This window comes from Phocoena phocoena, chromosome 15 (genome assembly GCF_963924675.1).
Source record: "Phocoena phocoena chromosome 15, mPhoPho1.1, whole genome shotgun sequence".
NCBI classification, from domain to species: Eukaryota; Metazoa; Chordata; class Mammalia; order Artiodactyla; family Phocoenidae; genus Phocoena; species Phocoena phocoena.
This window is the reverse complement of record NC_089233.1, coordinates 87,318,294-87,340,926: the sequence shown is the minus strand read 5'-3', so window position 1 is coordinate 87,340,926 and position 22,633 is coordinate 87,318,294. Positions and strand designations below refer to the sequence as shown.

Genomic DNA, 22,633 nt, shown 5'->3' with positions numbered 1-22,633 from the left:
CCAGAGGGCCCAGGTCCCAATGCCCTGACCTGGTAGGGCCCATTCAGCACCTAGGGTGGCGGGCAGCTTGGGCACCTCGAGCCGCAAGGCCTCGTGTCGCCCTTGGCCCAGCTCCCCACCTAACTTCCTGCCCGTGCACCACGCCGCGTCTTCCCACGCAGCCGCCACGGCAGCCTCACCCACCTGCCGTGGCCCTGCCTGGGGCCTAGACGGGGCTTGGCAGGGGTGTGCTGCGAGCTGGTGCTGATCGGAGGCCCTAAATCATGTCTCCACCCACGATGCAGTGGGTGCATGTGGGCGACAAAACAGGCAGGCACAGACCCAGGGTGCCAACACCCCCCGCCCCACCGGGTCCTCCTGCCTCGATAACGGCGCTCCCTCTTGGCCCCACACAGCCATGGTCTCCTTCCATCACTGCAGCACCGGGCTCACCTGCCTGTGGGTGTCAGGCAATGTGGGGGGCACCCTAGGCTGTGACCGCATCTGGGAGAGCAGCAAGGATGCCCGTCCTCCTGGGCCCTCTGCCTCTGGGCAGGGTGCTGGGCAGCACCCTCACTCAGGACCCCTCCAGCCCAGCCCCGTGATCCGGTGCAAAGACCCCTCCTCCTCAAAGTCCCCACAGCCAGCCGAGCCTCTACTAAAAGACACTGCAACAAAGTCACTTTAATGTCCTTGCTCAGGAGACAGCCCAGGACACTGGTAGGTGGGCTCAATGGTCAAGGAAGTGTCAGGAAGGGACCTGGCAGGGACCCCTGCAGCCTGTCTCCTCTCAGCAGTGGCCACATGCCCGAGGCCGGCAAGAAGGCCAACTGTGAGGGCTGGCCCCTCTTCCAGTGGCATTCTAGCTGTCGAGCGACAGCTGGTCTTCCTGAAGGCAGCGGGAGCCGGGGTCCCTGAGCTCTGTCCACGCCACGTGTGGGGGCCCTAGAACTCGGTCATCTTCTTGTGGGTGTCCGCCTTCCTCTGTTCCCTCTGCAGGCCCGCCTCCTGGGCCCGGAGCTGCCCCAGCTGCCGCTGGGCTCCCGCCAGCTTCTCCTGCAGCTGGGCTGCTGTCACGCTGTGCCTAGGGAGGGGCCGCCATTCAGCACTGCCCATCATCCTCCAGCCCCTCCTCAGATCTGGCCCGCCGCCCTCGGGTCGGGGCGAGCTCTCACCCAGGCACCACGGGCAGGGGTGCGGCGTGGCTCGGGCAGGGCCCACACGTACCGGCCAGCATTGCGGGCAAGGGCCTCCTGGATGCCCCGGATGGCTCGCTGGGTCTGCTCGATCTTCTCCTCCGTCTGGAAGAGCTGCAGGCTCAGGGCGCGCTTGGCACTCCTGCTGGCGTGGTACACCTCCTCGCCACTCCTCCTTCCCGGGGGCGCCACCCCCGCCTCCAGGGCCCCAGGGGCCCCGCCTTTCAGCTTCTCATTCAGGAAGTCAAACACACTGCGAGACGGTGGGCGGCCCCTAGGCCCACCCCCTCTGCCCCGGCATTTTGGGGGCCTGCTGGCGCCAGCCTGGCTGCCCCTGGTCCTCTTCTGCAGGATCTCCGCGCACTGGTCCAGCGACTTCCCTCGCGGCAGCACCACAGCGTGGATGGGCTCCACCCGGCCCTCCGCATGCCGGCCCAGACCTGGGGGTACACCGAGCTGGCACTGCCACTGGACTCTGGGGCCGTGCTGAGGGAGCCCTTCAGCCCCCCGTGCAGCACACACTCACCCTTGCCAAACTCGTAGCCCATCTTGGCGAGGAGTCTGGAGCCGATGCCCCGCGTGTGCACCTCCCAGCCGGCGAAGGCGGAGCTGCAGGTCCCGGGATCAGCAGCAGCAGGTCCCACCACTGCAGGCGTCAGAGGGCAACAGCTTAACCCAGCTGGATACGGGGCATCCTGGGCTCCGGCCAAGGTTAGCCCAAGAGCTCAGCTCTGGGCCAGGGCCAATCCCCGGCACCCCGGCTCCCTGCCAGTTGCCAGGGCTGTGTGGTGCGAACAACAGGCAGAGCCTGTGGCAGAGCCCAGCCCTCTCCACACTTCAGGGTCACAGCCTGGTCACGTGGTGGCCCCCGTCCTATTCCCTGGAGGTGGGTGCTGCCGTTCCCTTAACAGAGAGCAGTACTCGCCTCTACCTGCCAGCTCAGTCCTCCCCTCCATCAGCATGGACAACTTGGCTAACAGACCCCAGGCGGACACGCCCCTGGGGGAGGGCCAGACACTGCTAGCCAGTTCCTCTGTCCACCCGCCAGGTCCCCATGCCCTGCAGGAAACCGTCCCTTCCTGTGCATCCCACCTACTCCTGTGGCTCGCGTGGGACTGTCATCATTCCGGGTTTCTGCATCTGTGGGTCTCCAGACCTGCCGCAGACCCATCACGCACCCTCTCATCTCCCCTGCCCGCTGTGGGGGCCTCGCATCTGCCCCCTGCCCCGAGTGCGTCCTCGTACTGACCACAGTATGGGACCCTGCCAGCCAGGAGCCTCTCGGGTTGGCAGCAGCCGTACCTCGAGCATAGCTGGGGTCGTCCACGTCACTGCCGTCTGAGTCAGAGGAACCTGCGGGCTCCGTGCGCAGCGGGGGCAGGATGCTGTCCCCCTCCACCACGGCCTCTTTCAACAGCAGAGAGTCAAATTTGACCGTGTAGTAGCCACTGTCCACATCTGGGGGGGGCACAGAGGCAGCAGGGCAGTGGCCTCAACACATGGAAGGAGCCACTCTGGAAGCTGGGAGCAGGGCGGGGCCGAGGCCAAGTTGGGGCCTTGCTCCTCTTGGGCGTGGGGTGGGATCCCAATGCCCAAACAGAGGAGTTGTTGGGCAGGACTAACGTGTGACACACGGGGAGGGTTCCCAGAAAGGACCCCGTCAGGGAGGCCCCGGGCAGCCTCACCAGTGATCCGCGCTGGGTGCCAGAGGCCATCCTGCCGCTTGGCCAGACACGCAGAGCCGGCCTGCAGGGAGCTCAGGTCCGGGTCTTGGAAGGGGCGCAGCTCATCCACAGAGACCACCTGCCCATGGGAGAACCTGCAGAGAGGGCCATAGGGATGCAGACTCAGATACGGCCACCACGGCCCCGTGAGCCGGGAGAATCCCGTCTACCTGCCTGGACACCGCCTGGACAGAAAGGATGGACGGGGAGACAGACACACACATCTATATACATATCTGCTGAACACGTGTGTACAAACATATGACACACACACCCATGCACACACGTACACACATCCACTGAACACACACGTGTATAAACATGCACACAATACACACCCACGCACATATACACGGAACACGTGTGTACAAACAACACCCACTCACACGCACACACAATATACACTGAACACATGCGTACGCATGTATGCACACATATACACATCCATGCCCATACACGCACCCGTATACACACACGCACAATACACCCACACACATTTATGCATGCATGCACACGTGTGCGAAACACGCACACACACACGCGTACATGTGCGCACACATACGCGTGCACACGTGCATACACACACGCACACAAACGTGTGCACATATAGGTACACACACACGTACGCAATGTACCTGCACACGTGTGTGGACGTGTGCATACATGTGTACATGTGTGCGTGCATATGTATGGACACACACACTTGTGCTTGTGCTCTCACTCTCAGGATGGACCTGGGTACCCTGAGGAGAAGATGCTTCGAGTCTCTCCCCAGTCTCTGGGCTAGAGTCATGCATACACAGGCACACACATGGCTGGTAGACGTCCTTGTGATGAGAGCTCCCCGGCGCCTCTCCACCAGATACAACAGGTCACCAAGGCGAGTGTGTCTGCGTGCTCTCACAGGACGGAGCCCTCCCCAGCCAATCAGAAAGAGCTGTAACAGTGCTGCCTTGACTTCTAGATGTCAGTGAAACAGTGAAACCAAAATGAAAACCGGGAGGAGGTGGGGGAGGAAGTGGGAACAGAGGGCCGCAACCTTTAACTTTGCCAAATAAAGACAGGAAGCAACCACGCACACATCTCCTGCTGTGCCCCCATTTCAAGGAGGAAGCGGTTCTAACCCCATGAGAGTAAGTGAAAACAGGCACTCGCTCCGGACACACAGCCAGCCCTGCCGTGGCTGGCCTGCTAGGTTGAGTCCATGGGGAGAAAGGAGAGGAAACAAGGCATTTCAGTCACCTTCCAGGAGCAAACAAAGGTGGCCTCGGATGCCTCCCTGGCGGGGTTCTGGCCAGTTCCTTCTCACCCCGACTGTCCTCAGGCACCCAGGGTACCACCAACGGCCAGTGGCACAAGCAGCTGCAAACCCGGCCCCCGTGCCCTCCAGCGGGCACAGTGGTTGGAAAGCCCTCCTCAACCAAGAAAGGATGCCAGACTCGGCGAATTTGCTCAAACACCCCCTCAACACACCCAGACACTACAGACGCCACCAACTAAACCTCCCTGCAAGAATCTTTGGTACTCTTAGAAGCCCTAAAATTTGGTGTCCCCCTTAATCCAGCAAGCGCTTCTAGGGAATGACCCTAAAACAACAATAATGAAAGTATGTAAGGACTGAGCCAGAAGGATGTGACTTGGAAATAACCTAAGTTCCCAACCATGGGGAGTAGTTAACGGCGTGTCCATGAAACGAACGTCAACCAAGAGCCCAGGCAGCCTGATCAATGGAATGAAGTGCACCCAGGAAGAGCCTCTCATACAACAAACTTCACGCAGGACAGAGGAGGTGTTACCAATGAGGCAGGAAAGCACACACTGCGGATTTCATGAGGAAAAAATTAAAAATTGGTTTCCCATACAAAAAACCCCAACAACACCCCACTCGATCATCTGCTTCACAACATTCACGAAAATACACTCCAGAATAAGTAAAAACTTGAACCAGAAAACAAGCATTTAGAATGAGTATACACCACAACTCAGTTCGGTTTATCCCAGGAATGCAAGGGTGGTTCAACACATGAAAGCCATTCAATAAAACAGAGCACATTAATAGAAAACTAGCACGTCAACTGATACAGAAAAGATACTTGAAAAAATGCAACACCCTTGCATGTTAAAAACACTCAGGGACTTCCCTGGTGGCACAGGGGTTAAGAATCCGCCTGCCAATACAGGGCACACGGGTTTGAGCCCTGGTCTTGGAAGATCCCACATGCCACAGAGCAACTAAGCCTGTGTGCCACAACTACTGAGCCTGCGCTCTAGAGCCAGTGAGCCACAACTACTGAGTCCACGTGCCACAACTACTGAAGCCCGTGCCCCTAGAGCCCGTGCTCCACAACAAGAGAAGCCACTGCAATGAGAAGCCCGCGCACCACAACAAAGAGTAGCCCCTCTGGCCGCAACTACAGAAAGCCCGTACACAGCAACAAAGACCAAATGCAGCCAAAAATAAATAAATAAATTTATTTTAAAAAAAAACAACCAAAACAACACTCAACCTGATAAACAGCAACTATGGAAAACCCACAGCTCACATCACACTCAGTGGTGAGAGACTGGGTGCTTTCCCCCTAAGATCAGGAACAAGACAAGGATGGCTGCTCTCGCTACTTCTATTCAGTGTAGTATTGGAAGTTCTAGGCGGAGCAGTTAAGCAAGAAAAATAAAAGCCATCCAAATTGGAAGGGAAGAAGCAAAAGTGGGCCTCCTTGGTGGCACAGTGGTTAGGAATCTGCCTGCCAATGCAGCAGACACAGGTTAGAGCCCTGGTCTGGGAAGATCCCACATGCCACGGAGCAGCTAAGCCCGTGCACCACTACTGGGCTTGCACTCTAGCGCCCGTGAGCCACAATTACTGAGCACGCGTGCCACACCTACTGAAGCCTGTGCACCTAGAGCCCATGCTCCACAACAGGAGAAACCACTGCAGTGAGAAGCCCGCGGACCACAATGAAGAGTAGCCCCCTGTTCGCCGCAACTAGAGAAAGCCCAAGAACGGCAACGAAGACCCAATGCAGCCAAAAAAAAATTAAAAAAAAAAAAAGAAGCAAAAGTACTTCTATTTGTCAATGACATAACTGTATATACAGAAAACCCTAAATAATCCAGAAAAAAATCCTATTAGAGCTAAAAAATGAATTTGATAGTGTTATAGGATATAAGATCAACATAGAAATATCAGTTGCATATTAATACACTAAAAATGCACAATCTAAAAATGAAATAATTTCATTTACAGCAGCATGAAAATGAATAAAATACTTAGAAATAAATTTAACCAAGGCTTGTGAACTACAGAACATTGCTGCAAGAAATTAAAGAAGACCTACATAACTGGAAAAAGATCCCATGTTCATAAATTAGAAGACTTCATAGTATTAGGATGGCAATATTACCCACATTGATCTACAGATGCAATGCAATTCCTATCAAAATTCCAATTTTCTTTTACACAGAATCGGACAAGCTGATTTTAAAATTCATATGGAAATGCAATGGATCTTGAATAGCCAAAAGAATCTTGAGAAGAAGAAAAAATGTTTGAGGACTATGTACTTCCCGACTTCAAAACTTACTACAAAGCTACAGTCATCCAAACAGTATGTACTGGCATAAACACATCCAGTCCATTGGTGTGGACCAATGAACTGGATGAGAGAACCCAGAAATAACCCCTCACACACATCAGTCAGGTCTCGTCAGGGGTGTCATGACAATTCAGTGGGGAAAGGACAGTTCTTTCAACAAATGGTACTGGGAAACTGGATACCTACATGCAAAAGAATGAAGCTGGACCCTTACGCCATTAGAGCATGTGATTTACAAGGGAAATTTTCAACAATATTTTATATCAAAATAGAATAAGTTATATGAAATATTCAAGGAAACTAATACGAGACAAGAATCTTATACAGTTAGTCCCCTACATACGAACCTTCAAGTTGCGAACTTTCAAAGATGCAAATGTGCCACTGCATGCCAGCTGTTGTACTGTACTACTGTACTTTTCAAGGTACTGTAAGATTTAAAATGTTTTATCTTTTGTGTTGTTTTTTATATATTACTTGTGCGAAAAGTACTAACAGCCTATTATAGTACAATACTATATAGCTGATGGTGTTTGTTGGGTACCTAGGCTAACTTTGTTGGACTTATGAACAAATTGCACTTACAAACGCACCCTCAGAACAGAACTCGTTCATATGTAGGGGACTTAATGTATTCAATAAAACTGCTCTTCCAGTATAAAAGACACAAACAGAACCTAATCAACATGCCAGATCTCCGAAAACATTATTCCTGTGAGCCCTTCCTGAAGAATCTACCAGAATACGAGTCTCATACAACCGAAACGCTAAAAAGGACCCCAACAGATCGAATGATGGTAAGCATGAAATGCAGAGGTCCTTCTAGAACTAAGGTTGAGAGTAAAAGGGAAACAATGGCTGTAACAGCCACAAGATCCAACAACGCAGGTCTAGTGCAATCACAAAGACAGAGGGAGAATGTGGGTAGTAGTACGTGTAAAAAATGCTTTTAACAGTTTTCAATCATCATAATGGAAGAATGAATGAATGTTATTCTGAGTGTCCTGTGTGTGTAAAATGGGATAAAACAAATTAATTATGGGTCCTTTGGAGCCCATCATTTCCTATGTCCTTGAGAACCAGAGTCCTGGCATAAAGAAGGAAATACGGACGTGATCCAGAAAAGATTAAGTAGAAACACCGCAATCCTTAATTTGAATTGGAAATATCAGTATAAATTCACAAAGTATTTGTCCTTAAAAACATAAGTATGTGGTATGGGTACATAACACTAACATGTACATTAATTAGTGTGTGTCCACCTATATTTCCTAGGTCCGTCTGCTGAAAAAGCCTACAGTGATGAACCAACTAGCAGCAAAGTGCATCCCGGTGCCCCCACTGTGGGTTGTGAAATACCATCTCCCATTGAAAGAAACCAGGGCTTCTTGGAGACTTGGGTGCCTTCAGGTCTGGGGTAGGAAGAGTGCAGATAACTGTGGGAAACCCTGGCTCCTGGGGCTGTGTCAAAAGGATGTGGGAGCCAACCTGAAGAAGTTCCCACTTGACAAGGGTGAGACAATTTGAGTTTCAATAAAGATAAGAATCTGGGCTTCCCTGGTGGCACAGTGGTTGAGAGTCCGCCTGCCGATGCAGGGGACACGGGTTCGTGTCCCGGTCTGGGAGGATACCACATGCTGCGGAGCGGCTGGGCCCGTGAGCCATGGCCGCTGAGCCTGCACGTCCAGAGCCTGTGCTCCACAAAAGGAGAGGTCTCAACAGTGAGTGGCCCGTGTACCGCAAAGAAAAAAAAAAAAAAAAGATCAGAATCTTCGTGGACTGAAATTCATCAAATATATTTAAATCCATCAGTCCATATGGATATTAAATATTTTTTAAAAGCCAATTTATCACCTCAGGATGAAAGAGAACCAATTTGCTATCTTGGAAACCAAGGAAACAAAACAGAAAAGTCTGGCATTACCCTGCCTTTTCCATATGATCTGTACCACTAGATAGCCAAATTGTAGACAAGGAAAGGCATCTCTCTACAACGTTCGGCTAGTAAATGAACTGACAGAGTTAAAGAGTTCTTTTTTGCAATCCACACCGTATCAGTGGATCTCGGCGTTGAGCACCGTTGGCAGCTATACATCAGGTGCCTCCTGACAAAAGCACAACACGTAGAGACACGCCCAAATGGGGGCCCTGAGTGTGACCAGGTGCCTGGATCCAGATGCCAGCCTGCGGTGGACACAGGAACATGCTGGGCTGCACCAGGGCGGCCGATGACGGTCAAAGGGTCTGGTCCTTCAACAGTGAAACTGTGAGGCCAGGAAAGGCAGGGGTGGGGGGGCGGGGTGCAGACACAGCAGCCTTAAAAAGCGAGCAAGATTAAACTACAACGTTTACACCCGGCCGCACCTGAGTGATAAGCGACGAAGAACACAAGGAAGTGATTACCACAAAAGTCGAGACAGTGCTGCTTTTTGGCAGAGGGAGAAGGCTGGGTCTGGGCTGAGGCAAACAGAGGGGCTCCTGGGGTAACTGGCAAATCTGTAGTTTTGATCTGAGCAGCGAGTACTAGGAAGTTACAATGATTCCTCATGCCATTTCTTTACTTCCTCTGTCTGATTTTATTTTACAGTAACAAGATAAAAATTTGAAGTTCGCTGTGTCCTTACTACATGTTAGCTACTGTTCAATATTCTTTTACTTCTATTAACGCATCCCGTTCTCCCAACGACTGCGAGAGACATCCTCATCTGTTTTTACTGATAAGGACATTGAAACAGAGTGATGAAGTTAGAACAAATGTACGAAAAAATGCTCAATCTTGCTAATAATCAAGGAAATACAAGTTCAATCAAGATCACATCCCCAGCTCTCAGTGGGCACGAATTCGCAAGTAAGAGAACATGACCGAGGGTGACTACGGAGCAGACCAGGGACTGGGAACCGTAAGGCGCACAAGGACAGAAAACGCGCGTGTTCTCCACACTGCTACACACCGGGGACATTCTCACCAGGGACGAAAGATGTGCACTAGGATGTTCACAGCACGTTGTTTGTAATAAATAACAACTGGGAAAATGGACTTCCCTGGAGGCGCAGTAGTTAAGAATCCGCCTGCCAATTCAGGGGACACAGGTTTGAGCCCTGGTCCAGGAAGATCCCACATGCCGCGGAGCAACTAAGCCCGTGCGCCACAACTACTGAGCCTGTGCTCTACAGCCCACGAGCTACAACTGCTGAGCCTGCGTGCCACAACTACTGAGCCTGTGCTCTACAGCCCGTGCTCTGCAACAAGACAAGCCACAGCAATAAGAAGCTCATAAGCAATAAGCTACTCAATGAAGAGTAGCCCCCACTCACCTCAACTAGAGAAAGCCCGCGCGCAGCAATCAATCAATCAATAAATTAAAAAAAACAAACAAACTGGGAAACACCAGGAGACAGAATAAAATGTGGCATATTCATGAGGAAAATAACACAGCAGTTAAAATGCACAAAATATTTCTATAAATATCAACGTGGACTTTTCTCACAGACACGCTCTCTGAGAAGAGCTGCAAAACGAAGCATCCTGCATGCTAACCACTTAATTAGAAAATAAAGCACAAATATGTCCTATTCACAGATACACGTGTCTATAAAGGTCTCGTGTACTAGAGAGAAACACACCACAGATGTTCCAACAAGCCTCCCAAGAAGGGGAGGGGACTGCGATAGAGTGGTGGGTCACAGGGTGCTTCAACACTATTTTATCTTTAAAATAAAGTTTTCAATAAGTAAATTTTAAAAATCCAAAACAAATGCAAGAAAATAACTATCAGACCCAGGTGGTGGTGAGGGGCATGTTTGTGGGCTGCAGGGGTTGGGCCTAAAGCTGACAGCAGGCAGCAGCTGAGACCACGGCAGAGGGGAGCCGGCCCGTCTCAGAGCCTGGCTGCCTGGGAGGCCCAGCGACCACAGCAGCCTTACAGCCTACCTGGCGGGCCTGCTGCCAGGTGAGTTAACACGCATGAAACCCTCGGAACAGTGCCTGCCCAGAGGACGCAGCACAGGGACACGTTAGTTCTCATCACCACACAGGACATGGCACAGGGACAGGGAGGAACCCTCCGGAGGGACCAGTGGCAGAAAGGATGGAGGGCTCCCTCCTCTGCTCCATGACTGCTTGCTGAGGATAGGGGCGCACCCACCCTGTGGAAGCTGGAGGAGGCTTATGACTGATTTGTCGTGCACTTTCCTGTATGCACCCTACGCCTTTCACAAAACTTACAGGGAATGAAAGGAAAAAAGGGGGAAATGTAGCAAATCAGACTTAAGGCCCAGCAAGGATCTTATAAAGAAATAAGACAACGGAAGAACTAAAGGAAGTTACCCCGGACTATTGGCTAAAAAACAAAATTATCGGGCTTCCCTGGTGGCGCAGTGGTTGAGAAGTGGTTGAGAGTCCGCCTGCATCCTTGGGCTTCCCTGGTGGCGCAGTGGTTGAGCGTCCGCCTGCCGATGCAGGGGACATGGGTTCGTGCCCCGGTCCGGGAAGATCCCACATGCCGCAGAGCGGCTGGGCCCGTGAGCCATGGCCGCTGAGCCTGCGCGTCCAGAGCCTGTGCTCCGCAACGGGAGAGGCCACAGCAGTGAGAGGCCCACGTACCGCAAAAAAAAACAAAAACAAAAACAAAACAAAAAACAAAATTATCTATTGGAAATCTCGATAAGTATTCTTTGCAAAGAAAAAGTAAAAAGAAGCAAAGTTAAAAGTCATGTGCGTAAGCAAAAAGCAACATCATCACAACTGTGGGAATTTGAATACGAACAAAGTATTGCTGTTAAATTCCGTTAAGTGTGACGGCGACATGGAGGTAGTTTTAAAAATAACATCCTTATCACTCAGGTTAGGGTAGTATCCTGAAGTATTTATAAGGGAAAGCCCAGTAACTTCTACAACTTGCTTTAAGGTAATCCAGAGGCAGGAAGAGTTGAAACAAGACTGGCACGATCTTGACAGACAATGACGCCTGAAGCTGGAACACGGGCAGCCTGTACACTACTCCCTCTAACTTCACATGTGTTTGACAACTTCTATAATCAAGTTTCTATAATAAAAGCAAATTTTAGGGCTTCCCTGGTGGTGCAGTGGTTGAGAGTCCGCCTGCCGATGCAGGGGACACGGGGTCGTGCCCCGGTCCGGGAAGATCCCACATGTCGCGGAGCGGCTGGGCCCGTGAGCCATGGCCGCTGAGCCTGTGCGTCCGGAGCCTGTGCTCCGCAACGGGAGAGGCCACAACAGTGAGAGACCCGCGTACCGCAAAAAAAAAAAAAAAAAAAAAAAAAAAAAAGCAAATTTTAGAAGTTTCATTCTGAACAATAAAACTGGTGATGGGGGCGGGGGGGAGAGTCCATTCTTTTCAACATCAGCCCTTCCATACTTCTTCATCTACCCGGGGAAAATCCAACTAAACACCTAAACAAGGACACTGCTAGAAAAATCCCCTGCCCCCCAAGGTCTCTTCGCGTCAGCACTCCGCTGGGCAAAGAAGGACAAAACTTTAAAGCCCAGAGGGCCCACCTAGCCCCTGATCCTGTCTGCAATCCACCCCCCCCACGACCCCAGGGGCCCCGGGAACCCAGGCCTTACCTGCAGCTCTCCTGGAAACGGCACTTCCCCTCCAGGAAGAACGGGCAAGGCTTCAGGGACTTGTGAGTGGGGTAGAGATAGAGTACGCGCACGCCCGGGGCGCCATCATCCGTCTCCTCGGTGCCCACGATCATGGCGTTGTGATACTCCAGGGTGCCCCAGGCACTGTAGTAGGGGGCGTTCACCTTCCTCCCACTCAGCTCTGCCCCGTCCTCGTCCTCCCCCTCGTCCTCCTCCCGCCCAGGCTCCGTGGGTCCTGGCCCGGTCTCTCTCATAGGAACAGTCTCCAATTCTGCCTCGGGGGCTACTGGCACCTCCACTGCCTCAGCAATGGCCTCCTGGAAAGCCAAGTACTCAGCATCCTCCTGGGCTGGGCGCTCTCCATCCAGCGCCGCCAGCAGCTTGCTCTTCCTGACGGACACCAGGCTGGCCTCAGTGAGCTCGATCAGCTCCTTCAGGTCCCCCTGCAGCTGGCGCAGATCTGCCAGCTCCGAGGGATCCAGGCCAGTGCCCAGAGCCAGCTCCACCTGCTGCAGCTGCGCGTCGTAGGTCCGGAGAGCGGTCTGCAGGCTCTCCTCGTCCATCCTGTCGGGAGGGGCCGGGTCCCTGGGTCCTCAGAGGGGAGGCGTGGGAGCCAGAGATGCGGGGAAGAGAAGCCGGATGAACCCGGGACCGGCCGTCCCCGCGAGGCTGGCACTGAGCGCTGGCCAACCGCCGCCCTCGGCGGACAGCCTGCGGAACCGTCAACCGCCCTGCCTCCCGTTTGGGCCGAGAGAAGTTTCCAGCTCCGAGAAGAAGAGCCAGAGCCAGCCCTTGGTCGCTGGCCCCACGGCCTCCGCTCCCTTCCCGGGAGCTGCCGTCAAGTTCCTCCGGGGTATCTGCGTCCCAGTCCGATGCCCCAGGCCGGGCCCACCCCCGGGCCCCGCGCCGCCCGCCCCCGCTCGGCCTGCCACCAAGGGCCCAGGCCCCGTCGCCCAGACCCCCTCGCCTCCGGCCCTCCTCTGCGCCGTCTCCCGGCCGCCGCCACAGACGGCCTGCGGGCCTCACCGGCCAAAGACGCCCCGCGCCCGCTTCCGCCCCCGCAACCGACAGGCACTTCCGCCAGAGCGCCGCCGCCGCCGCCGCCGCCGCCGCCGCCGCCGGAAGTGCCTGGCGCGGGGGCCGCCGGGACGGCTCCGCCCCTCCCCGGGTGGCCAGCCGGCGTCCCGTCGGGCGCCACGCGGGTCAGCGCGGGGTCAGCGTGGGGTCGAAGGGCTAGGCGCGTTGCGGTTCCGCCGGTTCTTCGGCTCCCCGGCTCCCCGGCTCCCCGGCTCCGCGGCCCGGCCGGGCGGGCGCAAGTAAGTCGAGGAGGGCGAGCGGAGCTGGGCCCGGGCCCGGCGGCCGGTCCGCAGTCTGTCCGCGCCGCCCTCCACCCGCACCCATGCGCCCCGCCTCTGAGAGGCGCCCACGGCGGGCCGGGTGCGAGGCGGGCGGCTCGCGGGGAGACCCGAGCGGAGCGAAGCCCGAGGGGAGCCCGGGCTGGGGAGCGAGGGCCGCGCTCGGGGTGAAGCGGGGCGGGACGGGCCGCCTTTTGCCTGCGAGCGGAGCGCCCTGGCCGGGCCGGGAGTGGGAGCGAGGGCGCCGGGAGCTCCGGGCCAAGGCGGGAGCAGTTGCGGAGGCGAAGGCGGCGGCGGCAGTGCCGGGCTGAGGGGAGGCGGGTCAGGAGGAGCCCCGCTCAGGGCTCCAGCTTTGAGCGGTCAAGCAGGCAGACAGACCCTCTGCCCGTTGAGGGGCGCTGGGGAGGCGTGGTGCGGGCCGGTTCGCCCGTGACCGATCTCGGGTTCCCAGGGCAGGATGTACACGCTGCTGTCAGGTCTGTACAAGTACATGTTCCAGAAGGATGAGTACTGCATCCTGATCTTGGGTCTGGACAACGCCGGGAAGACGGTACGTGCGGTCCCGTGTCAACACCCCTACTACCCCGCTGCCCTATGGTCCTGTTGGTTTTATGCTTTTAGCTGCATGTTCTGTACCCATATAGGATCCGAACTCCGCTTAAGGCCATGGGACAGTTACCGCTAGCTGCTTTAAAAGCAAAACATTGTTTTGTTTTGTTTCAATTTAGAGGAATAGGCCCAAGTAGGGGTATTTGTGAAACAGCCATGAGAAGTCTCCCAGTTCTCACGTCACGCCTCTGTCTCTCCCTTTAGACTTTCTTGGAGCAGTCAAAGACCCGGTTCAACAAGAACTACAAGGGGATGAGTCTGTCCAAAATCACTACCACTGTGGGCCTAAACAGTAAGGGGGTCCTTTACGGCTGTGGGTTTGCGGGGCAGAGCCCCGAGGATGCTGCAGTGTACCGAGGCCGAGGGTGAGGCCACTGCTCCGGCTCCCATTGGCCCCAGCATCGCGGAGCGCCGGCACTGCGTGCTCCTCCCGGGAGGGCTGGGAGCCCGTGTGTCAGGGACCAAGGCCACAGCCTCACCTGTCTCCTTTTCTCCCCAGTTGGCACTGTGGACTTTGGAAAGGCCCGCCTCATGTTCTGGGACTTAGGGGGGCAGGAGGAGCTGCAGTCTTTGTGGGACAAGGTAAGGTGGGCGGATGCCACATCGACTCCCTGGCCTGCCTGTCGTGCCATCTCTCTAGCTGGCACCGTGGTCTCTTCCTGCCTTTCCTCAGAAGGCCTGGGACTCCCCTTCTTTTCTTCCTGTTGGCGGCTTCCGTCACCCACTTGGTTCCTGAGGCTGGCTCGCCTCCATCCCAGTTCCCAAGTCACTCACCCCAAGAGCGGGGACAAACTCGGTTCCTTTTGGCTTAGAGACTTTGCTGCTGATCAGAACGGGACGAGGGAAGAATGGTCGAGGAGCAGACCTGGGGGAGACGCACGAGGTGAAGAATGGTCGAGAGGCAGACCTGGGGGAGACGCAACGCCTGTTCGGTGCTCAGCTGCAGCGCCGGGGCCTGAGTCTCCCCTACTGGGTCCTCCCTCAGTCCTAGCTTAGGGCCTGTCCTCCATGGTGGCCCCTTCCCCATCAGGGGAGGGTGTCCTCCACAGCCCACAGCACGTGTCTCCTCTTTCGAGGTAGGTTTGAAGCGTTTCTGAGACCTCGAGACTGGAGTCGGCCTGTGCCAGGCACCGGGGTCCAGCAGAGAACAGGGCAGGACAAGCCTCTTCCCTCAGCCCCCTCCCAATGGATTGACGTGGCGGGTTTGGTACAGCCTAGTGCCAGGGGCTCAGACAAGCTCACCCTGATTCTGGGGGCAGATGTGCCCATCCCAGCACTTGCCGGTGGCTCGCACGCCCTGGTCTTGATTTCTGGTTTGACCCCAGCAGCAGGTACCTGGTCACTTTTTCCTTTTTCCTCCCAAAGTGTCCCCCTCGTCCTGATCTCCAGCCAAGAGGACAGGTTCCATCCTGCGGCCAGAAGGTCACTGACAGACCTTCTGTGGCCGTTTAAGTTGGACCAAGGCAGAGCCAAGCCAGGGGCTGTCTGTGCAAACTCTGGACTCACACGGGGAGTGTGAGACAGGTCCTGATATTCTGTCATAGGCCAGGGTCTCGGGGGCAGATGCTGCGGCAGAGGTTGGGGTGCGAGTGTATGGGGGGGGGATGCGGGCCTGGGCAGGGGTGGGGTCATCTCAGATGCTGCCCCATGTCGGGCCAAGCTGGCTGGGACTCCATCCCTGTGGCAGGTCACCACAGTGGGCTGCCCTGGGCGGCTGTGACATGGTCAGATGGCTCTTTATGGGTCAGAATGGGTCTTGCAGGAGCCAACAAGGGGATCTGCACTGGGTGCACTGCTTGTCACGGCAGCCAGGCCACGGCCGGTGACAGGTGCACCTGCACACACACGCCTCTGGTTGGGGGCTGGCTCCTCCTGAGGGGACACTGGGTCGGTCGTGCCCCCCACCCCCCACCAGCTTCCACGTCTGTTGGTGGCGTGGCCTCGTCACCTCATCACGAGGGGCTGAGCCCCGCTCACTGAGCCTGCCGTCTCGGAGGGACCCCGGGCTGCTCTGTGACTCGGGTGGAGTGGGTGCCCTGCCGCCTGCCTACGGCGTCAGGTGCCCCTGCCAGGGTGGGCGCCCTGCTGGCCCCCGTGAGCAGGTAGCATGGAGGTGACCACACCCCTAACCCCAGCTCTGAGTCACCAGGAGGGGTGGAAAGTGGGGCTTCTGCTCCCGCTCTGGATCTGAGCCGCTGTCGTGGGGCCTGCCCCCCACCCCCGTGCCATTCGGCGCCGTCTGGCGGGTTTTCACTCGCGTGTCCACTGCTGTCCGTCCACCCACACCTCCGCTCGTGCCCACACTGCTGCCCGCTGGTCTGTGCGCATGCCAGCCTCAGGCCAGGTCTGTGGACCAAGCAGACCCCTGGCGCCCTGCCACAGGGGTGACTTCTGGCCTGTCCCTCCGGGCCACAGCCGAGAGCCCTCCGGTGCGAGGCCACAGGTGACACCACCATCAGGGTCTGGGCACGGCGGGTGCCGCGGGCTCAGGGCAGCCCCTCGCGCTCCAGGTTGGGCTCACGCTCAGCCCCAGGGGTGCCGCCCCTGTCCCTGCCGCTGCTGCCTGGCCGTCACCCAATGCCCGAGGGCGTGGCGGTGGACCTGGGCCCATCTGCCGGGGCCCGGTTGCACATGGGTTGAAGTCCCCTGCCACCACAGGGGCCCCAGGGGCAGAGCAGTGATTCCCTCACTGGCTCGCTGCAAATCCCACGCTGTCCCCTCCTGCCTCGGAGGCCTCCACGGTTGGGCCGCAGCTCCTGGCCCTGCGTCACCCAGCAGGCTGGCCAGAGAGGCCCCGGGTGTAGGACACGCGGTCTGCAGACCCAGAGGCCACCCGTGTCGGGCTTCCTTCTCTGTAGCGAGTGCAGGTACAATGGCTTGACTTGTACTGGGGGGGGCGGGGACAAGTTGGCATCATGCCCTGTGGGACATGTGGGTGTTCCCGGTTCCTGGGATCACGCTGGGCAGGAGCTGGAGTGCGCGTGGGGGCGTCACCCGCTCCGCCAGTGTGGGCATTTCTGTACTCTTTTCTGAGCGGAATAGAAGGCTGACTTGCCAGGCCCGTTTCGTGTGTCTGTCCTTTCCCAGGGGTGCTGCCGTTCACCCCCCATAGCTCTCCCCATACCCCGGGCTCTGGTGGTTTTAAGTGTCGGGGTGGCTCCTGTGTGGCCACTGCTGGGAGGGAACCCAGGGCCGGCCACCCTCCCAGCCCCGGTCCAGCCTGCAGAGCTCCGAGCTCGCCGGCGCTGGCTCAGGTGTTGGTTCTGTCCCGCGCAGGGGGCAGAGCTGCTTTGAATGTTCTGGACTCGCCCCTCGGTGGGCTTTCCATGGCTTCCCGATGGCAAGCTGCCGCTGCCCCCACCCCCAGGTCTGCTGAGACCCCAAGCCCCATCCCTTCTCCTCCGGCTGCCGTCAGGCCAGCAGGTGTGGGTGGGTGCTAAGAACGGAGGCTGAAGCGGTGTTCGGAGCACAGCACCCGGCAAGTGGGTGAGGGAGGTGGCCACCCCGGCCCGGGGGGTCTGGGGCGCCTCTCCACTCTGCCCTCCCTCCCCACCCCCAGGAAGCACCCCAGAAGGGTCTTCCAGCTGGGGGCTGCCTCAAGGTGGCCGGGTACCCGCGGCTCAGCACCCCGTTCTGCTCCCGCCCAGTACTACGCGGAGTGCCACGGCGTCATCTACGTCATCGACTCCACGGATGAGGAGCGGCTGTCCGAGTCCAAGCGAGCATTCGGTGTGTGCGGCTGGCCAGGCCGGGGAGGCGGGGAGCGGGCGGTCCCGTCTGCACAGCCCACCTCCAGAGCTGGGCTGGGTGGGGGAGGGGGAGGGCGCCACGTCAGGAGGGCCCCGCTGAGTGCGTCCACGCCTGTAGGGGGTCCGTGAGGGCCTGGGGACCTCTGGGCAGAGGCGGACAAAGGGCGCTCACTGCCTCCTCTCTGCTCGCCCCAGAGAAGATGGTCACAAGCGAGGCGCTGGACGGTGTCCCCATCCTGGTGCTGGCCAACAAGCAGGACATTGAGGTGAGCCCCTGGGCCCAGCGGGCCCCACTCCCGGGGGACAGGGTGCCTCTCCCAGGGGAGGGCTGCTGCCTTCCTCAGACACCAGAGCATGGCTGCCCTGGGGACAGAGCCCCCCACCCCCACCCCAGGCCTCTGGCCACAGGGCTGCCAGCGGGAGCCTCCTGCTGGGCAGACCCAGGTGAAAGAAAGCTCTGGAAAGAAGATGCAGAGGGACCAGGGTGGGAGTCAGCCCTGACCCCGACCTGTCTGCTGCCCTTGAGCACAGCAGCTGTGCCGGCCTCATCCCCTGGGACCACTGACCACTGGTGGTGCAGGGCCATCCGCGTGGAGGGGGCCCTGAGCGCTGCTTCCCTGTAGACCTTCCCTGACACTGCTCCCCTGAGGCGGCTCACCGGGCAGGACCCCTCCTGGACGGAGTAGCCCCGGGGTGCCCCCTGCAGCTCTAGGCGCTGCCCTGGGGCCGGGCCTGAGCCTGATCCTCGCAGCCTCGCCTCCCACAGACTTGCCTCTCCATCCCCGACATCAAGACTGTGTTCAGCGACTGCGCCTCCAAGATCGGCAGGCGCGACTGCCTGACCCAGGCCTGCTCGGCCCTCACGGGGTGAGTGGGGCTTGCCCTGGGCGCCGGGGGCCACGGCCGGCCCTGCCTCACACCCACTGTCTCCACAGCAAGGGGGTGCGCGAGGGCATCGAGTGGATGGTGAAGTGCGTCGTGCGGAACGTGCACCGGCCGCCGCGGCAGCGGGACATCACATAGGCGCAGCCGGCCCAGGGCGCCCGCCGCTCGTCCTGAAGAGCTCCTGCTGACTCGGCCGCTGATCCCCCCGGGGGCTGGGTTGGCTTTGCCTTGTGGTGGTTCTACTTGCTTTGTTTTTCTTGTAAGACAAACTTTTCTCTGTATCCAGAAAAGTGTAGGCATCTGGAGGCTTATTCTGTCGAGGGGAGCTGGGGTGGCAGGGACCCCACCAGACCCTCACGTCGGGCCTGGGCCCCGCCCCCAAGGCCCAGTTTGGGGGCCCCGGGGTGAGGCCTTGGCAGGCCACCACTCCCTTTGGAGCTGCTGCTCCAGCAGGCCTGCGGGCCTGGACCCTCATGGGGCCTTGTGGGGCAGCTGCTTGGAACCGGGTTTTTCCAGAGGTGTGGGGCCCTTCACAGTGCCCGGGGCTACATCGTGCCCACGGAGGGGGCCGGGGGGCCATGGCTGTCCTCAGCCTCTGTCCCCTCTGATCCTGGAGGCGGACTGGGGGGCTGATGTCGGCTTCAGTAAGACCTGGGCTCGCCTCCGTCCCTGTCCTGATGCAGCCTCAGGACGGGGCAGGGGAGACCTGCCTGGGAGGCTGTGTGCCCCCTCCACTGGCCCAGCCACCTTGTTTTGATCCCCAGCAAGGACGGTAAAGCTAGAGCGTTGTGCTAGGAGTGGGCATCACCCCACCCCCCACCCCCCGCAAGCCTGCCTGCCACCCACCTAGGATGACCAGTTACCACCTCGGGGGTGGGCTGGTGGTGAAGCGCGGGGTCCCCCTCAGGGCTGGGGTGAGTCATCTAGAAAGCCCTTTCCAGGCCTGTGTCCAGGAGCAGAGGCCCGCCAGGCAAGACTGGTCCTCAGGGCCCTCCCACACGCCCCCTGCAGGAGCTGCCAACCCCCCATGAGCCTAGCTGTGGGTGAAATAAAGACAGTTTGGAGTGGCTCCTGGCCACTGTTCCTCCAGAGGCCTGGTGGCTTCGTGTCTGAGGGTCACAGCCCCAGCTGCTCTCCCTGATGGGGCCCAGGAGGAGATGCTGGGAAAGGGATGAGTCAGGGCTGGGGCTGGGGACCAGCTGCAGGTAATGAGTCATGGGGGAGTGGGGGCCCTTCCTGGGGGTCAGGTAGGGGTTTCCGGGGCTGGCAGGGGGCTGCCAGGCCAGGACTGGGAGTCCCCCTGGATTGGTGAGTCAAGCCGTCATCCAAACCTGCCCCAGAAGGGAAAAGCGACGTTTCCCAGAAAGCGAATGAGACACGCTGTCCTACCGGGAGGTCTTGGCCGGTCCCTTGCTGGGAAATCCCCTGCTGCTTTGAGGGTGGAGCCCAAAGGAGGGGTAACGAGGGGGACGCTTCTCCTGGTGCCCCAGGACTCACGGGCTGGCTTCTGTTCCACGGTGAGAGCCCGGGGACTGGGCAACCCTCCCTCCACACCATCCTAACCACTGAGAGCACAACTGGGGCGGGGAGGATCACGCAGTGAGGCCCGGGGACGGCTGCCACCCGCTGTCCCCGTCTCCCACAACCCTTCCCCCATCGAGGGTCCGTCCCAGTCGGGGTGGGGAAGGCAGCAGGCCGCGCCCGGGCAGCCTGCCCAGGTGTGTCCCCTGCCAGATGTGCGCACTGCGCGCCGGCCAGACACCACACTCGTTTGCCAATCGGCTTTATGAAAAATAAATTTAACGCCACAGAAGCCGGGTCCAAAGCTTCCTTAGGTGCGACTTGCGGGCCGCCCATGCGTGGGGCTCGGGCCGGGAGCGGATAAATAACGGGGAGAGTGCTCAGCGCGTGCGGAGGAAACGCTCGCGGACGCTGCGCTCCAGCCCGGACAGCCTGGCCGCGCGCAGCGCCCGCAGCAGCCGCGCCCCCAGCGTCCCGGGCCGCGCCTCTCGGAGCTCCGTGAGCTGCAGCCACAGCCTCCGCCGCAGCGCCGCGAGATCCTCCCTTTGCGACGGCGGCGGACTCCGCGCCCCGGGGCCCGCAAGCGCCTGCTGCAGCCGCTGGAGCCTCCTGGGAGAGATGTCCTGGAAAGCTACGAAGTCGACCACGGCGCGCTGGCACTCCTCGGTCCCTGTGGGAGGGAGGGGCAAGGGGGTACCCGACTAGCTGCCAGCGCGCCGTGAGCGTCCCTCCGCGCCCCGGAGGGGCAGGACCGAGGGATCCCCGCGCGCTAACGAGTGGGTGAGGCTGCAGCCGTGCTGGAGGACCCGGGGCGACCGCGGGAAACTCGGCCGGCAAGGAGGCGGGGCTCGTGGGCCGATGCCGGGGGTGGGATGCGACGTAAAGGGGACCCGCCACGTTCGCTGCCGTTCCCTCCCGCAAGCCATTTAAGCCCTCGGCGCCTGTTTCCCAAGGTCGGCGGGAAACGGCATCACCCGCCAGCGCTGACGTCCTCAGCCAACGGCATCCCCTAGGCTGTCCCCACCGCACTTCCGGAAGCCCTTCCCAGGAGCCCACCGAGGCCTCCGCACCCCCCGTCCCGCTCACCCGGTGCCCCCGGCTCCAGCGAGCCGAGCGGGAAGCCCGTGCATTTGGTGCACAGGGCATCGTGGAACGGGGAGCCCGGCACGTTGACGGCCAGGCCCAGGGCCGTGCAGTTGCGGTGGGGCTGGCACCGCTCCGAGCTCGAGCTGCTGGCGGAGAAGGTGCCCAGGGAGCACGGTTGGCACTGCGTGTTCTGGCTGGGGGTGCCTGAGGACGAACGGGGAGGCCGGCGTCAGGAGAGCCGAGTCGGCTCCGTTCGGCGGAGGGCCCGGCGCCGCGGCCCCGCCCTGCACCCACCGGGGGCGACCACGCCTGCGCCGGGCGGGCACGGCTCGTGCTCCAGGCAGAAGCCGGCGTGCGCGAAGAAGCCGGGGCGACAGCGGCAGGCGCGGTTGTGGGTGGCCCCGCACGGCCGCGCCTCCTCCTCGCGCTCCCCGCAGATGACGTTGCAGTATCGGCAGCGCTCCAGGTAGTTCCAGAACTGCGTGTAGTGGCGCGGCGGGCACGCGCCGCACGTCGTGGGGTTGTCCCGGCCGCAAGGTCGCTGCACGAAGGTGCCCGGGGGGCACTTGTCGCACGCCAGCCACTCCCCCGTCTCCGCGTCCCGCCTCGGGTAGGTGGGCGCGCCCGCCGCCGACCCCCGCGCCGCAAGCGCCAGCAGCAGGGCCGGCAGCGGCCACAGCAGGGGCCTCATGGTCTCGCTGGAGTGGCAGCGGCCTCCCGGGCCGCGTCCTATAAGGGCTGGCTTGGCCACGCCCCCGCGGAGCCCCGCCCCGCCTGAGGGGAGCGGTCGGCCACCTGGGGGCCCAGGCTTTGACCTCTCCCTCCGCAGAGCCCAGTGCCAGGGCGGTCCCGTGCAGGCCACCAGCACCACGGGCAACTCCTGACCCCGTTACCAGGCCTGGCAACCGGCGGGTGGAGGGGGTAGCGGCTCCTGCTCTGAACAAACCAGGTGCGAGGGAGGCTGCCCAGGCGCCTCCTTCCTTCCAGGCTCCCCCACCCCACCACCGAGGCCGGGCCACACAGACCGCTACCCAGCAGTACCGGCAGCTTTATTAGAACCCTGGCCCCTGAGGAACAAGCAGGTCCCTGGAAGGTCCCCGGGACAGAAGGTGCAGGGCTCCCCTCCTTCCTGCTGGGGCTCCACCCACAGGCTGGCGGTCAGGGAAGTTCTGGGGAAGCACCTTCCAGTGGACCCACCCCAGACCCCAAGGTGGCCTCGGGGCCTCTCACAGGGGGCCCAGATCCTGCTGCCGTCTCAGGGGGTTCCCCACGGACACTGGACTGGCCTCCCCGTCAGGTGCGCTCTTGGCCAAGGGGTTTCTGGT

The 22,633-nt window shown here is 59.3% G+C and overlaps 3 protein-coding genes across 5 annotated transcripts; 1 reads left to right on the top strand and 2 right to left on the bottom strand.

Moving 5' to 3' along the window:
• Positions 1-642: 642 nt before the first annotated feature.
• Positions 643-12,741, bottom strand: ZGPAT (zinc finger CCCH-type and G-patch domain containing). Of its 3 annotated transcripts, none has more exons than XM_065893039.1 (6): positions 12,083-12,741; positions 2,861-2,994; positions 2,478-2,633; positions 1,702-1,821; positions 1,207-1,615; positions 643-1,063 (listed from the first exon to the last, which is right to left on the bottom strand). In XM_065893039.1, the coding sequence occupies exons 1-6, from the start codon at positions 12,664-12,666 to the stop codon at positions 925-927; spliced, it is 1,542 nt and encodes a 513-aa protein (XP_065749111.1). In that variant the 5' UTR covers positions 12,667-12,741; the 3' UTR covers positions 643-924. The 3 variants fall into 3 exon arrangements, with proteins under 3 accessions (XP_065749111.1, XP_065749110.1, XP_065749112.1); XM_065893038.1 differs by having other exon boundaries at positions 925-1,063; positions 1,702-1,899; positions 12,083-12,666; XM_065893040.1 differs by having other exon boundaries at positions 925-1,063; positions 2,511-2,633; positions 12,083-12,666.
• Positions 12,742-13,915: 1,174 nt separating this feature from the next.
• On the top strand, positions 13,916-18,839 carry ARFRP1 (ADP ribosylation factor related protein 1). The gene is made up of 7 exons (XM_065893056.1): positions 13,916-14,008; positions 14,272-14,359; positions 14,567-14,649; positions 17,715-17,796; positions 18,012-18,082; positions 18,583-18,683; positions 18,752-18,839. The coding sequence occupies exons 1-7, from the start codon at positions 13,916-13,918 to the stop codon at positions 18,837-18,839; spliced, it is 606 nt and encodes a 201-aa protein (XP_065749128.1).
• A 1,629-nt stretch (positions 18,840-20,468) lies between these two features.
• TNFRSF6B (TNF receptor superfamily member 6b) lies at positions 20,469-21,999 on the bottom strand. Its single transcript, XM_065893051.1, has 3 exons — positions 21,603-21,999; positions 21,309-21,512; positions 20,469-20,892 (listed from the first exon to the last, which is right to left on the bottom strand). The coding sequence occupies exons 1-3, from the start codon at positions 21,997-21,999 to the stop codon at positions 20,603-20,605; spliced, it is 891 nt and encodes a 296-aa protein (XP_065749123.1). The 3' UTR covers positions 20,469-20,602.
• Positions 22,000-22,633: the final 634 nt, after the last annotated feature.

What these genes read in the sequence shown, in the direction of transcription:
- TNFRSF6B (XM_065893051.1), bottom strand. Translation starts at nt 21,999, where the DNA reads ATGAGGCCCCTGCTGTGGCCGCTGCCGGCCCTGCTGCTGGCGCTTGCG. An exon ending in CGCAGGCGTGGTCGCCCCCG is followed by an intron (nt 21,513 to 21,602) that starts GTGGGTGCAGGG and finishes GTTCGTCCTCAG; the next exon opens with GCACCCCCAGCCAGAACACG. An exon ending in GCTGGAGCCGGGGGCACCGG is followed by an intron (nt 20,893 to 21,308) that starts GTGAGCGGGACG and finishes TCCCTCCCACAG; the next exon opens with GGACCGAGGAGTGCCAGCGC.
- ARFRP1 (XM_065893056.1), top strand. Translation starts at nt 13,916, where the DNA reads ATGTACACGCTGCTGTCAGGTCTGTACAAGTACATGTTCCAGAAGGAT. An exon ending in TGGACAACGCCGGGAAGACG is followed by an intron (nt 14,009 to 14,271) that starts GTACGTGCGGTC and finishes CTCTCCCTTTAG; the next exon opens with ACTTTCTTGGAGCAGTCAAA. An exon ending in GCCTGCTCGGCCCTCACGGG is followed by an intron (nt 18,684 to 18,751) that starts GTGAGTGGGGCT and finishes CTGTCTCCACAG; the next exon opens with CAAGGGGGTGCGCGAGGGCA.
- ZGPAT (XM_065893038.1), bottom strand. Translation starts at nt 12,666, where the DNA reads ATGGACGAGGAGAGCCTGCAGACCGCTCTCCGGACCTACGACGCGCAG. An exon ending in CGTTTCCAGGAGAGCTGCAG is followed by an intron (nt 2,995 to 12,082) that starts GTAAGGCCTGGG and finishes CCCTCTCTGCAG; the next exon opens with GTTCTCCCATGGGCAGGTGG. An exon ending in CTTGCCCGCAATGCTGGCCG is followed by an intron (nt 1,064 to 1,206) that starts GTACGTGTGGGC and finishes GCCCCTCCCTAG; the next exon opens with GCACAGCGTGACAGCAGCCC.